The 14,860-nt window shown below is 40.8% G+C and overlaps 1 protein-coding gene across 1 annotated transcript in view; it reads right to left on the reverse strand.

The window, feature by feature from the left end:
• CERKL (ceramide kinase like) overlaps positions 1-14,080 on the reverse strand; it is a 156,631-nt gene extending 142,551 nt beyond the window's left edge. Inside the window, exon 1 of the mRNA XM_060105961.1 lies at positions 13,843-14,080. Within this exon, the coding sequence (XP_059961944.1) occupies positions 13,843-14,080 (238 nt within the window). The remainder of the gene's footprint in view (positions 1-13,842) is intronic.
• Positions 14,081-14,860: the final 780 nt, after the last annotated feature.

A 14,860-nucleotide genomic window follows, 5' to 3' on the forward strand; every position in this document is an offset into this window, starting at 1 on the left:
GGCAATATGGTAATATCCGTATCAAATGCACAACACATTATGTTGCAACAGTATGTGCAGACAAAAGAGCATCAGTGGCAGCAATAATGACCAGTGCTTTCATTAAGGTGAAAAAAAATAAAATTAGAAGGTTATATCCAGGGCATAATTTTATTTAACAGTAAACTGAACGTGATAGACAGTATGTTGAATTTTCCAAGTTTCCATTTAACTGATTTTATTGAGATTCTCATAAAGGCAGAATATTAACCAAATAAGAATACTAAAGTTTTTCTACGGGCCTCCAACATGGGTTTTCTTCAGTCTACCCTAGAATACTGAAGATAGTTGTTATTTTCAAAGCTAATGATAACACTTGGTTAGTTTAGAATATGACCAAGAATTCTTCACTTCAAAATCAATGGTTTCAACCTGGTGTCCTATACTCGGTAAAGAAATAGGTAACTGCTGAATCTTTTTAATGTAAAGCAGCACACAATTTAGTAAGTGTATTATCAGCTTCAATCCCAGAAGTCTAAGATCCTCTAGAATACTCCTTGTTACTAGTCATATCACCCTGAAGTATACAATGTACACAACGAACGGATGCTAATTAAATGTTAATGAACGAAGGTCTTTGAAAAGTCACAATGAAAAGGCATTTCATAGCTTTACATTGTTGGGACTCATGCTGCACTCTAGGAAATTTAGATTTGAAAAAGCACTTAGAATTTCAATGTACATATCTTCCCATGCAGATGAATTGGATGCAAAGTGAGTCTGTATGCACCTAACAAAGTATTCAAGTACCAAGAAGATTTGAGTAAAAGAGGTTCCCCCATAAGATGTTTCCATGGCATGAAGCTCAATAACAGAGTAGGTTTGGTCCCAGTGTAAAACATTCAAACAATATGGAAAATAATAGATTTGTCTTCCATTCAGAAGCTAGGATATCAAGATATTTTTTCCCAAAATATGAAAAATGCTAATTCAAAGAAATGGAAATAATGATTTTTAGAGAAGGATGTATTTTTACCTTTAAAATGAGCGTATTATAAATCAAATCTCATGACAAAAATGTATCCACATTATTTAGTTTAAATATTTAAATATTATCTAAAATAAGTGGGCTATGAATGGGACTTCAAAAATGCATTATATTCACCAAGATTTCAACTGTAACAAGTTTTCATCTGTATAATGAAAACCACAACAAAACATACTATCTAGACTTTACACTTTCAGTACATGAAAACATGCCTAAAATATAAGGAAACCAGTACACTCTAACAGTTGTTCAATTTTATTGATCCTATTCTTCCTGCACAGATGGGCACTAGAAAATACTTTGAATTATGTTTGTAACATTTTACTAAGTTTGAAAGTTTAATTTGGAACAAATATTATTTGCATTAGACACAAAGATTTCATGAAATAAATGAATTTTTTTAGTTTAAAATGATATAGAAACAGTTTTTATACATATAAAAATTGACATTTAAAATTACTTCACTGTTTTTTTACATTTCAATAATACCTAAACATTATGGTTGTACAAAGATCATAACTTTATTTACCAATTTTTAATGAATAGTGTTTTCTGAAAATAGTTTTAAACTCTTTTTTCCAAAGTAGCCCCAACCTAGTAAGAAAGGGCACAGAAGGAGAGCCCGAGGCTCATGGAAAACATAGATCTTAAACTTGATAGGGTTCAACTTATAATCCTTCAAGAGCAATTTCTCAAGCTTATGCATTCTTCAAGCTTTCCATTTCCCTTCTGTTTGGACATTTTGCTAGTCTTGGTATATCTGATTCTTGGTAGAATACATTTCAAGTGAGATAATTCTTAGATTGGCAAAATAGGAAGCAATTTTAGCTGTGTCCACTATCCATTCCATTGTCCAAGCTAAAAATCTCAGCTTCACCATTGTTTCTTCCCTTTCCCCCAAACCCCACATCCTCCAGGTTCTATCTTTGACGATATGCATTTGCACCTGGCCTCACCTCTCCTCTCCATTCTCCCTGCCAACTACACACCACCTCCTGGATCTTCTGGGGTACTGGCCACTGAAATGGACTCCACTTATAATCCATCCTACCCCCATGGTTGTCTTTCTAAAACCCAAACTCACTTACTTTAAAAAACAAAAACTTGATATCCTCTGACACTCGGCCTTTGCCACCCTTTACTCAACCCTCAGTTTAAGACACCAATTTCCTGGCATGATATTCAAGGCCCTATGCAAACTATTGACTTACACAAAGGACTGTCATCGTCTCCCATTAACATACACTCTCCCCACAGGCTATGGTCTTATTTTCCACAAAGTTCAAAGCATTCTTTCCTGATTTTTCCAAAATATTACTTCCTATAATGGTTTCCTTATTCTTTTGTGCTACCAACTCCTAATCATGCTTCAAGGCCCACATTCAAGTTTAGCCTCACACCCCTCTGCAGCTTTCCCTGACCACCCCCCAGCCCACTCAAACAAAATGATTTTCTCCTTTAGCTACATTTCCTTGGTTCTTTATAAAGCCTTGTACGTAATACCTCAATGGCACATAAAATAGACTACCTAGTTATTTTGCTGATAAGTCTCCCTGCAGATTGTGAAAACTTTGAAGCAGAAATTGTGTCAAATTGAGTGTAGCATCCCTGAAACCTATCAGATACCCTGGCACATAATAGTTGCTCCCTAATATTAGGAGGAATAAGCTAAAAAAATGAATTATTTAAAGAGGAAAATACAAGTTAAAATTATGCTGAGATACCATTTCTTATCTCAGATTGGTTTTTTAAAACAAGGTCTGAAAATATACTCTTTTGAAGAAACTGCACAGAAACAGGTACCCTCATACAATGACAATAGTAAAGCAAAACAGCACAATCCTTTTGAGGGAACTTGGAAATATTTAGCAAAATTATATAGGCAGAAAGTAGATGGGAAACCTCTGTACCTTTCCCTCAATTTTGCTGTGAACCTAAAACTGCTCTAAAAAGTAAGTCTATTAAAAATTATACAGATATTTATTCTTTGAGTCAACAATCCCACTTCTAGGATTTTAGTAGTTTATTCCAAAATAAATTTTAGTAATTTATTCCAAAAATACACTAAAAAAAAAAAAGACATGGGGGCCTCCCTGGTGGCGCTGTGGTTAAGAGTCCGCCTGCCGATGCAGGGGATACGGGTTCGTGCCCCGGTCTGGGAGGATCCCATATGCCGCGGAGCGGCTGGGCCCGTGAGCCATGGCCGCTGGGCCTGCGTGTCCGGAGCCTGTGCTCCTCAGCGGGAGAGGCCACAACAGTGAGAGGCCCGCATACCGCAAAAAGAAAAAAAAAAAAAAAAAAAAAAAAAAAGACATGACAAGGTTTTTTTTGCTACACCACTATTTGCAATAGCAAAAATGACTGGAAACAACCCAAGTCTTTCTATAGAAAGATGGTTCAATAAACTATAGTACACAATAGATTATTGTGCAGATATAAAAAGAAATGATGATTCTCGCTATATACCTCTATCAAGTGATATACCAGGTATACTGTTAATTAAAAAAAAAATCAAAGTGCAAAAAGTATATATGGTACACTACCAAGCACTTAAGAAGATGGGTAGGGGTGAGGTAAGGAGAATAATATATGTAAATGTTTGCTATATAAGAATAAACCAAAAAAATTAAAAAGGCTTACCAATAATAGGAAGGAAGAGAAAGGGTAGAAGAGGCACAGATAAAAATTATACTTCCCAGGATATAGCTTGTTTAGTGGATTTGATTTTGGAACCATATAAATATTTTATATAATTACAAAACAAAATTGGATTAAAAAGAGCAATGCCCCAAAATAAAAGCAAAAATGAAACAAATAATTCTGCATATTGAGTTGGAGGCATAACATCACAGATAGGAATGATTCCAAGTGTCTTTAAGACATAGTAATTTGACTACACATAGCATATACTCTAAGTGGTATGTCCCTAAGAGCTACAACAAAATATTACAGAATGATCTTAAATGGCTCTGATTAATTATATTATTGATGGTGGCATTGGTGTTGGTATTCTGTGATGTACATTTATTGCAGGATAAGGCAAATCAGTAATGATACTGTTGCAGTCAGAACACAGGATTTTAAGGGTAGGAGCAAGAAGACAAAGTAAAAACCTTTCAGTCTTGAACTTTTACTGGAAATAACAGCATGATTCCATGGTGCATTTTTTGCTTTCAGAAAAAAAAATACATACGTCCTAGCTCTGCTTTCAGAAAGACCTAGGAAACAGGACCATATAAGGGAAGTTCTAGCAATGAGCACACAGGTGCTCAAATTGTGGTATCTAAATACCATTAGTCAATTTTAAAAATTAGGCTTCCTTGATGATAGGCATAAAATGTTCAAGATGAGCCTGGAATATCTTGCCATTCCAGAAAGCAAAGAAGCTAACAGAGACAGCTGAGAGAATGTCAAAAGGTCTCAGAAGTCAGCCTGAAGGGGTTCCCATTGGTCCAAAAATCCAGAATTGGGGCAGTCTGAGAATTAGTAAGAACAGTCATTGCTGTGAACTGAAATATATTTAATATATTTAAATAACTGAGCTCATAATGATAATAATAAACGTTATTGGTCACTGTGGATGCTGTGGTTTCTCCCTTTAAGAACTTGCTTTTCTGCTGCAATGAATGCAGTTAGCTGACAGCCTCCAGCTACTGGTGCCTTTAGGATCCAAGTCAACGTCACTCTTCCCAGGCAGCCCCCAGTCTATGACTGAACACAACTAGATTTGGCCATTTCTGCCTAAGACAGGACTCCTAATGAGCAATCTTTTCTCCCAAGATCTCACCATAGGTAAACAAGGACTTTATGAGATAAGCACCATAGACTGAGGTTCTCCCTGACCCTGCCTGCTTCATCCCCTCTTTACAAGTGTCAGACTGGCATCACAGTCTGAAGGTTATCCCTCCCAACCTGCTTCCTGCCCCTTTTATCTTTCACAGGCATTCACCCCCAACAAACCTTTCATTTTCCTATGAAAAACTACAGTCCAGACAACCCAGTTTGTTCAGAAAATAAGTTATAAGGAAAAAAAAAAAAATGGAGAGGAATCTGTGGATTCAAAGACATAGTAACAAACTGCAATATGGACCTTATTTAAATGTTGATTTATATAAAAAAGAGAAAGAAACAATCAGGAGACAATGAACACTAACTGAATATTTAAGGATACAGAGGATTATTTTAAATGGAATAGTGGTATAGTGACTGTACTGGGGATCATATTGTGTACTATATTTTTTTAATCCTTATCTCCTAGAGATACATGTAAGATGTTTATAGGTGCAATTATATGATGTCTAGGAATTGCTCCTGATTATTCCAGATGGAGGGAACTGGGTAGGGCATAGATGGAATAAGACTGGCCTTGAAAACTGTTTAAACTCAACGTGTCACATAGAGTCTCACCACTCATTGGGTTGGACATGGAGGCTTATTATATTATTCTTTCTACATTTGGGTATGTTTGGTGTTTTCCACAATAAAAATATTAGGTTTAGAAAACTTTGTCTGTCCCATTTGGTCATTTACTCAGGAAGCAGAAGTGGCAAGAGAAGTGGAACATGCCCTCTACCGTGGAACTGTCATGAAGGTCTGAAAGAAGTCAGATGATTTTGTTGTATTAAGGTTTATTATTTTGATTTACCCCTTAAATTATCATTTCTCATGTCAAATTTCGTGTGCTATTTCTAGAGCAATATTAATAGTGGAGATGGTAGGCATTACTATCTAATTCTTATTCTAGATATGAAAATAAAACTTTTAATGTTTTACCATTAAAAAAAAAGTTTATTGTTTTGGTTTGGACCATGATGTTACACTGTCAGTAACTCGGACATCACACAGACTCTTGAAGGCATTAGGGAGAACTCTTTCTTACTGGACTGAGGAAACAGCATAACCTTCTGGGTACAGTGTAGACTCTGGAGTCAGGGTGCTTGGCTTGGAATCCCAGCAACTCCATTACTAGCATGACCTTGGACAAGGAACGTCATCTCTGGGCCCTAGGAATAAAAATCCTATCTGGACTACATAGTCTTGTTGGGAAGATTAAACAAGATAAGACACTTAGCATAGGACCTGGCAGGGTAAATATCAATAAACGTTCACTATTTTCAGTCAAACACTGGACACCGATGCATAGCAGCAGCAGTAGTTTCCAGAACACTGTTTCTGATGAAAATCTTGGAATGTACATAGGAATTCCCCGATGCCAGCTGGTACATTATTTTAGACTTATCTGTAGGCTTACCATAAGTCCATTAGCACTATGCCAAATGTTTTTTAATGTATGCATACCTGCCCACCTGCTTGCCTGCCTGTCTCTGGATTCTGGCACCCATTATACTAAGGGTCCTCGACTTCTAGTTCACATGCCAAAAGTCAGCAGAAGGTTTAATTTCCTTCAAACTCCATTTCCCTCCCAACTTTCCCTTCTAACTCGTCACTTACTGATCTTGGAAAACACAAGAGCATATAAAAAGCCATGGCTACCAAGAGTTTCTTCCCTTTGCCCACCACATACACGACCAGAACTCACTTGCTCAGCATACACTACCCCCATCACTGGCATAGTACTTCTAAAATTCGGGCAGGAATACAGTCATATGGAAGGAATTAGAGAGGCCTATGCTGAGGACTTTGATGACGTTTGTAGATTTGTCAATATTTGAAATGTAATCTAATAACCTAGTCAACTAATGGACTAGGCAAGATTAGCAATAAGGTTCAAAATGAGCATTCTAGTACTGAGATCACAATGAATTATATATTCTATATCCCTGGCCCTTTAAACAAGGATGTAATTTCCCAAATTACAGAGGGCACAAAAATGTCCAGTCTAAGGAATAAAGACACAGACCTACAAGAGAATGGACTTGAGGATATGGGGAGGGGAAAGGGTAAGCTGTGACAAAGCGAAAGAGAGGCATGGACATATATACACTACCAAACGTAAGGTAGATAGCTAGTGGGAAGCAGCCGCATAGCACAGGGAGATCAGCTCGGTGCTTTGTGGCCACCTAGAGCGGTGGGATAGGGAGGGTGGGAGGGAGGGAGACGCAAGAGGGAAGAGATATGGGAACATATGTATATGCATAACTGATTCACTTTGTTATAAAGCAGAAACTAACACACCATTGTAAAGCAATTATACTCCAATAAAGACGTAAAAAAAAAAAAAAAAAAAAGTCCAGTCTAGGCAATAGCATCCCCCTGTGTACGCAACCTATCTGTTGATCCTTATTATCTACTGCCTTGGCTCTTTGGTTCTTTTTTTTTGTTTTTTTTTTTGTTTTTTTGCGGTACGCGGGCCTCTCACTGTTGTGGCCTCTCCCATCGCGGAGCACAGGCTCCGGACGCGCAGGCTCAGCGGCCATGGCTCACGGGCCCAGCCGCTCCGCGGCATGTGGGATCCTTCCGGACCAGGGCACGCGAACCCGTGTCCCCTGCATCGGCAGGCGGACTCTCAACAACTGCGCCACCAGGGAAGCCCCTCTTTGGTTCTTTAGCTCCTGCAGTTCACTTCAGGTCCTCCTGCTATGGCGGATCCCATCTGGATCAGCCTCTACCGACCTTGATCCAGTTTATCTGATTTGCAGTTTGTACGTCCCTTGCCTTCAATGCAAGTACCATTCCCCACTTCTAGGAGGATATTTTTGTGCCAGTTGCAGCCTCAAATACCCCCACGTGGAAGAGACCAAGAGGAAGGGGACACAAAAGTAGACCAGTTTTTAAAAGTGTTTGTCTTCAGATGGTGCCACATGGCTGTGGTATATTTATGAACAACACTGGGATGCAGACTTTCATGGGGTCAAGGTATGCAGGCTAGGACAGTTATTTCAAATTTACTATCCCTATAGTAAGAAACAGATTTTTTGCCAAATTTTAGTATAAATAAATCATGACCGTGAGGAATAAGACTATGGTTTTAACAGACAAGACTTCAATTTTACTGTCAGCCAATTAATTCACAATAACAAAAGCATGTTTTTGTACTCACAAAGTATGTTAAAGGGTTCTGCCACTTGGGCATCTCTGGACTCAGTTGTGTTATCTTTAAATCGGCAGCTCAGATTATATGGTCATATCAGTTCTATGTTGAGATTAATTACTGAAAACTGTACCTTACGACAAAGATGCAAACCCATGCCTGGGAATAAAGGGAATAAACATTTTCAACTCTTCGTGGGTCTATGCATTAGAGCTACATTGTCCAACGCGATCGCCACTAGCTGCATATGGCTATTAAATTTATTAAAATTAAATAAAATTTAATATTCAGTTCCTCAGTCACACTAGCCATATTTCAGGTCCTCAGGTGCCCCAAGTGGCTGGTGGCCACCATATTGGACAGAGCACATGCAGAGCATTCCATTAGTGCAGAGAGTTTAACTAAACAGTCATGCTTAGAGATTCATTCTATATTTTGTTTTCCTGTGTGGACCAATTTAAGAAAAAGCTAATATTTATACAATATGAGCTTTATACAGTATTTATACAATAGGATAACAGACCTGTCAAAGTATTTAAAAACGTTATAAACATTACATGCAGTTGCCTGGTAAGCTTGATTTTTCACACCAAGCTTTTAAAAATTCCTTCAAATTTGACAGCTTAGGAATACACTAATAATTTTTTAAAGAAGTATTTTTCTTCTTCATATGTAGACTGGTGAATCAAAGCATCATGTTTTACTGAGTAATTAGTCCTTCAATAATTCACATGAGTAATGGGTCATTTCGGGGTTTAACCCCTGCTTCCATTATTTCTGACCAACGGTTTACCGACAGATGTCTCACTTTGGATATACACAACAGAAGCCTGGGATCTGTTTCACGTACATCTGTTCCCAAACAGCTTAGGCAGATTAATACTTAGAATGGACCCAGCTCTGCTAAGTCCCATGTAATCACTAACTCTTGTTGTTTTAAAATTGATTGGTTTTTTTCTCATTTCCACATTTTTCCACATTACCTTTCACGTTGCAAAGTTTCCAGCAAATGAATGTCTATATAAACTTAAAGGACAAGAAAATCATGAACTCCCTTATAAAAGAAACACTTTCAAGACCTTATTTTGAAGCCCAGCTTTTTCAGATTTTTCTGGTTACTGCTCTAATTAAGCTGAGCTCAAAGTCGTGGTAGGAATAATCCTTTGGAAAAACACAACATGAAATGGTGTAACCTGAGGTAGTAAGTCTAAGAATAATAAGAGGATTGTAAACCATAACTAAGATTTGAAACCTTCACTGTATTTTTAAAAATATTTAGAACATAACATTCTCATGCTAATCGAACATATTGTAAGATCCTTGCCCTGAAATTTAATAAGAGGGTACAGGAAATGAAATTGAAGAAAAGATAAGCTAGTCCTTTTGTCCATCATGAAAAATCTGCTCATGACTAGCCTTACACCACTATTTTCTATCAGAAAGTGGTTTCTTCCTTTCCAAAGACAGAACCTGTGCTGAGGTGACTGCCTACCTCTCATTATTGTGTCTTGAAGCTAGGGAAGGGGAGCGAGAAACTTGGCCCGTTATTTCCCAGGTGGTTCTTCTAATTAGAAATTCATTAGGGCTGTGAAGCGTTGGTGTAAAATACAAGTCTTCCACACACACCTGGCAGCTGATCATTAAAACTTTACTCAGGTTTATTACGATGTCCTAACACCAAAAGTCTATAAAAATAGGTATTTCCTTTAAAATGCAACTTCACAGAGTTGATGGTTCTTAGAGATCATATAATGTAAATGCCTCATTTTGCAGATGAATGAACTGTCACTCAGAGCAGTTAAATGACTTGCCTTAAGTCAGTTACACCCGTTAGTTGTAGACAAGACCTCAGGCCCCTTGGTGCCCACTCCTGAAACCCTTCCTACACCAGATGGGAGATTACAGACAGCCGGAGTGGGGAGCCTGTAAAAGATCCTGTAGTGCTTTTCATACTTCAAGGTGCTATTCATTAGTAAATGATAAAGGTGCCCAGTGTGAGATAACAGAGACTTGTGGGCATTTGGCATTCCAGTCATGGAGACCCCTAAATTAATCATTCTTTTTTTTTGTTTTTTTCGTTTTTTTGCGGTACGCGGGCCTCTCACTGTTGTGGCCTCTCCCGTTGCAGAGCACAGGCTCCGGACGCGCAGGCTCAGCGGCCGTGGCTCACGGACCCAGCCGCTCCGCGTCATGTGGGATCTTCCCGGACCGGGGCACGAACCCGCGTCCCCTGCATCAGCAGGCGGACTCTCAACCACTGCGCCACCAGGGAAGCCCTAATCATTCTTAAGTGTACTAAAATATGAGCTTAACATAGTCTAATGCTATGCATTACTGACTCTCCCTATCAGTAGCTTCTCCTTTATGGGAAAATCTCATAACCAGGTCTCACAGTACAGTAAGCAGATTCTGCATTGGGGATACACAAAAATGCTTGTACCTTCTGCTTCCATCTAACGTTTCAAATAGAAGTTTACCACTTGGTAAGCGCACGTTCCTAGCAGTCTGTCCTCGGTTGAGATTTAGAACAATGCCAACAGGCCATCAGTGATAATTTTGAAAATGTTGAACTCTGAAAATATCTGATCCAGTAACAAGCTAAGGGCTAAATGACAAAATACACATATTGGTCTATGGCATCTGCCCATACCCCCTTTCTGAGTCCCTTCTCAATTTTTGACACCTTACGCCTGGTCCCAGGCACCATGTAGGGGGCTAACAACACTGTGGCCTGCTCTGCCTAGACAGGGTCCCATGACCCAGACCTGCCTGACCTCTCTCAATTGGCCTTAAAATCCTCATCTGACCCCTCTCCCATTTCTTCACGAAAGGTTTCGCTCTTTCCTAGAGCACAGAGAGCTAACTTGGTAATTAACATGAATAAACTCATACGATTCCACAAGTAAAATGACTGTAATTTGAGATTCCAACAGAAAGATCATTAGGCACCATAGCAGGCAATAATGAAGATATTTTCTGAATGGATGATGCCCTTTTGTGTATACAGTTTGCTTACAGATGTGACGTACTGGTCAATCTATGCCCTGGTCATAGATTGCTTTCTTTTTCCATCTTACAGCTGAGCAAGATGGAACCTTCTCACCATGATGCTAACAATGGAGAAGTAGACCAACATTAGCTGAAGAATGTTCTGTAAAAAGAGTTCTAATTCTTTAACAAAAGGGGAGGGGGATACTCTTACAGGTGATGAGAAGTCACTATTAAGTAGCAGTGTAGTAATCAGATTATAATGCAATGGGCAAAACTAAAGTTCATGAGACCAGTTAACAAATTCATTCATGTAACAAATGTTTATGTCAGGCACTCTTCAAAGCACTGAGAGTAAACAAATAGATGTCCTGAACATCTTCCCTCTTCTCATGTAGATCCCGTCTCTGGGAGCTACACCATCAGTTCCCCCCAGTTCTCAGGCCTTCAGATTTGGTCTGAATTATACAACCATCTTCCTTCGTTCTTCACTTTGCAGATGGCATAGAGTGGCATATCTCAGCCTCCATAATCCCATAATCTCCAATTCCCATAATAAATCTCCTCAAATATATATTGTACTGTGTATTTTTTTCAAGGTTCTATTTCTCTGGAGAATCCCACTACATGTCATTATAAATAAGCCAAAACCCATAGAATGCAGAACACCAAGAGTGAACCCTAATGTAAACTATGGACTCTGGATGATAATGATGTGTCAATGTTCATCAGTTTTAACAAAGGTACCACCTTGGTGGGAAATATTTATAATGGGGGAGGCTATGCATGTGTGGGGAGCAGAGGGTATATGCACCTTCTGCTTAATTTTGCTGTGAACCTAAAACTGCTCTAAAAATAAAGCCTATTTTAAAAAGAAAACAAAACAGCTACTAAGGCCCTATGAGGTTTAAAAACTGAGTGGTCTTGCAAACATCTCATATGATCTAATAATGCCCAGCAATCCGACCCCACCCCTACCCTTTCCTGGAACAGCCAGGCACCGGCCAAGGAGCAACAGACATGGTCTCCTCCACTACATCCTCCCACACCACATCCTCCCAAGTATGGAAACCTTAATGTAGTTCTTCCTCCATTTTCTGGACCCATTTCATTTGTCTTTTACCATGCACATCTAAACTAATTCCACATCAGAGAGTATTTCTCATATTTAAACATATCTCTCAATACCTCCTTTTCTTTTCCCACTCTTATTATTTTACTAAGTAAAACATCTCTTGGTTCCTTCTACAAATAGAAGTGCTTACTAAGGTGCTAGGCTTCTGGACCTCTAATGTTCGGGGCCCAAAGTGGTTTGCATACTAGGTGTTAGTTACAAAGAAAGGGTGGTATATCTAAATGAAGGAAAAGAAAACCAAAGTGTTTTAGGTCAAAATTAAAGATCAACACTTGCAACCTTTAGAGTTATAACTGTCGGGATGTCTTTTTAAACTCTACAGCCAATTTTGGAATGCTAATTAAGCCTATTTTTCCTCCATCACCACTCAGTATATAAAAGAGCATTTTTTGTTTTCATGCCATTACTTGACTTTTTGTGTACCAGTATTGCAACACTGATTTGAATACCTCTCGTTGCACGATGTCTCATTTTATTCCTATAGTATTTCAGCTTCATTGTAGGTTAAATCGACTCTTGTAGGCCAATTTAAACTCTAATGGTAAACTTCTATGTCCCCAAATTCAAACAGACTTAGAAACTAAACAGAATAACTATGTCCATATCCCTAGCTTTTAACTCAAAGGTTCTAGAAAATACTCCACAACTTGGTTTTCAACACACCTGAAAACATTTTTAATTAACTCAAAGGTTCTAGAAAATACTCCACAACTTGGTTTTCAACACACCTGAAAGCATTTTTAATTAAAGTCAAAAGCAGTTTTAGTTAAGTGGGCCAGCAGGACACCTGCAGCAGAAGCAGAATTCCCACTCAGAACCAGCACTGGGTCCCTGACTAGTCTGTTTTGTTAGATTTTTGTACACGAAACTTTAAAACAGTGACATTTTTCTATTCTTTGAGGTAAACGGCACATGGTGTCTTGTTTTCCAACAGGGGAAGGCATTTTTAAAATTTTCATAAGTTAGCATTCAGAGGAAACGTGTACCACATCCCAAGGTTTTCCCCTAAATCATCTCTAAGACTTGAAATAGTCCTATTGTACAGAATTATAACACTTTCTAAATAAAGGTTTAGGTCAAAAGGCAAATGCACGTAAACAACAAGATGATTCTAAAGTCAATATTGAACACCAAAAGTTTCTAGACTGACCTTTAGACTTGATTCTAGACAATGGCAAGGAATGTGAGGGATGGAAAAGTCCAGAGAGACCAAAAGTTGGGGTGAAACTTTCAGAAGTCAGCAAAATGAGAGTTGGATTCGGAACCCACGTGTAGGTATACTCGGTAAAATGCTTATACTTTCAGCGTTACCGTCAGAAGTTGACGGAGTAAAACTTCCACTTGGAGGGGAGGAGCAGGTGACCTTCCCGCATCTGGAAAACACCTCCCCTTGTGGGGCTCAATTCTTTCTTAGGAATCACAGAGCAGAAGCGGAGTGTGACGCAGGTCCCGGGATGGCACCCGAGGCGGAAAGCCAGCTGGGACGGGACAGGTAGCGGGAGGCCCCTGGGGGCGGCGCGGGTTCTCGCCCCCCGGCGGGAGGGAGGAGGCGGCGGCTTCTGGACGCGGTAGCCCGCTGTGGCAGAGGCGGAGCTTGCGGAGGGCGGTGGGACTGCGCCGGGAGGAGGGTGTGGGGCCGGGAGAGCGAGGAGGCGCCGCGGGGGCCGAAGGCGCCAGGACCTTCTAATTGGGAACACTCACCTTTGGGGCGCTCGGGCTGGATGGGCTGCCACCTCAGGGCCCGCTCGCTCAGCACCACGTCGCAGCTGTCCCTCCCGATCTTGAAGATGCCCCGGAGCAGAATCAGCTCGGCCGCCGCCTCTGGCTGCTGCCCGGACGCCCACAGCACCGAGGGCACGGCGTCCGCCGCCGGGGGCGCCGCCTCTTCCCGGCAGCCCTCCAGGGCGCTCACCCGGCCGCCGCGCCTCCCTCGGGGCATGGCGGAGCCACCGGCTGGGCCCGAGACAGGGGTCCGGGGAGGCCTTTGGGGGAGGAGGTGGTGCCCGCGGCAGCCGCGGCTCAGGCTGCGTCCGGCGCTGCCACAGCAACCGCGCGCGGGGCAGAGACCCAGGAGGGAGGCGGGGCGCGCAGGCGGAGCCGCCCTGACCTAGTCCAGCACCTTGGCCCGCCGGCCTCCTGCCTCTGCCACTCACTACAGAAAGACCGCAGTCCAGGAAGAGGAATAAGTGGCTCTCTCCACCTAGTCCCTACAATTGCTTGAGATTTTGCTTACTGCGTTACCGCCAAAATATAGGCCAGCGCTTCTCAAACACTGACTTGCATACTCACCCCTGGGCATCTTGTTAAAATGCAGTTTCTAGGAAGCTCCCAGGTAACGCCGCTGATCCTCAGAACGCACTTTGATTTGCAAGGGTATAACCCTCTGTTTTTCCACCTTCTTTCCAGCGGGCTTTCCTGGAGCGCAGAGGTCGTGCTTTATAACCTTGCTTGCATGCCCCCAACAGTTAGCTGATCTATATGCAGCTGGTAATAGAGAACTCAGTTCCCAAAAGCCCTGAGAGGACGCCAAAGACAAGTCCCTGCTTTACAGAGACAAATTTTCGTTCTGACAAATTTAATGTTAAAGGAAGGTGCCTCCATGCTGTAAGTATTAAGGGTCCTACTTTTCCCCAAGATATTCCTCTGCAGTCTGGTCTCTGCCTGGATCTGACCCCTCCTGGAGAGAGACCACAAGAAGCAGGGCTTTTTCTCCTGAAGG

Source organism: Mesoplodon densirostris, chromosome 8 (genome assembly GCF_025265405.1).
Source record: "Mesoplodon densirostris isolate mMesDen1 chromosome 8, mMesDen1 primary haplotype, whole genome shotgun sequence".
Taxonomy (NCBI): domain Eukaryota; kingdom Metazoa; phylum Chordata; class Mammalia; order Artiodactyla; family Ziphiidae; genus Mesoplodon; species Mesoplodon densirostris.